Source organism: Lissotriton vulgaris, chromosome 7 (genome assembly GCF_964263255.1).
Source record: "Lissotriton vulgaris chromosome 7, aLisVul1.2, whole genome shotgun sequence".
Classification (NCBI taxonomy): domain Eukaryota; kingdom Metazoa; phylum Chordata; class Amphibia; order Caudata; family Salamandridae; genus Lissotriton; species Lissotriton vulgaris.
In genome coordinates this window covers 1,594,485,067-1,594,486,796 of record NC_141695.1, presented here as the reverse complement: position 1 = coordinate 1,594,486,796, position 1,730 = coordinate 1,594,485,067, and the positions used below count along the sequence as shown (strand labels likewise).

The 1,730-nt window shown below is 53.1% G+C and overlaps 1 protein-coding gene across 1 annotated transcript; it reads left to right on the top strand.

Moving 5' to 3' along the window:
- Positions 1-664: 664 nt before the first annotated feature.
- On the top strand, positions 665-1,396 carry LOC147706049 (uncharacterized; the record flags this gene model as incomplete). Its single annotated transcript, XM_086929591.1, has 1 exon — positions 665-1,396. A coding segment is annotated over one exon (732 nt), but the record flags the coding sequence as incomplete, so codon positions are not given.
- Positions 1,397-1,730: the final 334 nt, after the last annotated feature.

The following is a 1,730-nucleotide window of genomic DNA, read 5'->3' as shown; positions in this document are numbered from 1 at the left end:
TCCCACAGGCTCTTTTGTAGTACAGAGGGCACTGAAGGGGTGGTAACGCCTGCAAGGTCCCCAGCCGGACACCCGGCACCCGATTAGCACTAAAAACAGTGTGTAGATCCATGGGAGGGGTCCAGCTCTTCAGGTCTGCTTTTAGCTTGCCTTCTATGGTGCCATGAGGATGGGGGTATTGGTGTTGCGTAACAAACACGATTGGCAGAGTAGGATGCAATTTGCACATGTCCACCTGCGGGGAGGGATGGTATCCTTATCAAGTCCCAGGTCCAAGACTGATCAGAATGGGAGGGGGGGATCATGTTATTTTGCACAAAGCTCAAGGGAGCACATGCTGCCCGATAGGCAACCTGGAGGCTTATCTGGCATCCAGGCCACAAGGCGCAGGAGGGCCACTTTTCATCTCCCAGGTTGAGACTCCTTCTTGAAATTTCAGTTTGGCATGATATTGACATTGGCACTGGGGGGCGGCAGGCCTGGATACATCCAAATTTGGCACCCATTCTTTTAGGATTGGGGCAGCCACTGAGGCTACAGCTTGGGGACTACAGGGGCATGAGGTTCAAAGAATAGGGTGTTGGTCTTCTGACTGTTACAAATGATATGTGCGTTTGCACCTGCTTTATGTGTAATTTGCTAATAACTGGTTTTGTTTCAATTTCCTGCAGTTTCCATGTCCTGTGCCGCAGGAGGGGAGCTAGCCGTCGTCCACCGGTCATCGGAGCCGCGCCCATTCCAGGTTCCCGCCTGGGGGACAGGTCACAAAGAAGTCTGGATTGTAGGTCATTCATATGTGAGTAGGCTAAAACTAAAAATTTTCATAGGTGAGTATGCGGACAGGGCCCGCCAGGCGGGTTTCAATGTGTCTCTACATGGACAAGGGGGATTGCGACTATGCCAGTTTCGTAATGTTTTTGGTACTTGGCTAGCTAGGGCTTCAGAGTCGCCTGCGGTGGTAATAGTGCACTTGGGAGGTAATGACTTTGAACACCTGGGTAGGAAAGGCGTAGTGGAGGCCCTGATCACGGAAATGGGATGGTTGGCCAAGAGGTGCCCACAGGCAGTGCTGGTGTGGTCCCACATGATCCCGAGGTTTCAATGGCAGGGGGGCGAGTCAGCGTGGGCTCTGAATCACTCCGTGAAGAGAATTAACAACAGGATTGATAGGCTTTTTCGGTCCCCCAAGTGGCAGACGATGGCACATGGGTGCAACCGGGGTGTGCGTTTTTTTCTCCAAGACAGGGTACACCTCTTCAAACTGGCCAATTATTATTTCATTGAGAACATACTTGCCTGGATGGTAGGGCCAAGGACCGGATATGACCTTTTGTCAGCATGCAGAGGGGCCCAGATAGTCTGTCGACTATACTGGCCTGTGGCGGTATGGTCATGATTGGTCGGTCATATTTTCCATCTCTTAGTAGGCATCCCATTATTGAATGGGAACGCCGGGGCGGGGGGGGGGGGCAGTGTTCTCTCATCACACTCCAGGGGGTGTTTACGGCCGGTAGGCTGAAGGGTGCTGCGGTGGGAAGTTCCGCTTCTGGCAGGCCCTTGGGCAAATCCCCGCATGGGCGCCAAGTTGGCCTAACATCAGTCCCTGGGAGATAGTATTGGAGGGCGTAGGGGGTGCCCAACTGAAGGAATCTGATGGGCAATCAGGCCTCTTGCGCAAGATGACTCTGGTAACAAGGGGGACCTAGCAAGAAGTTGGGACTGGTCATGAC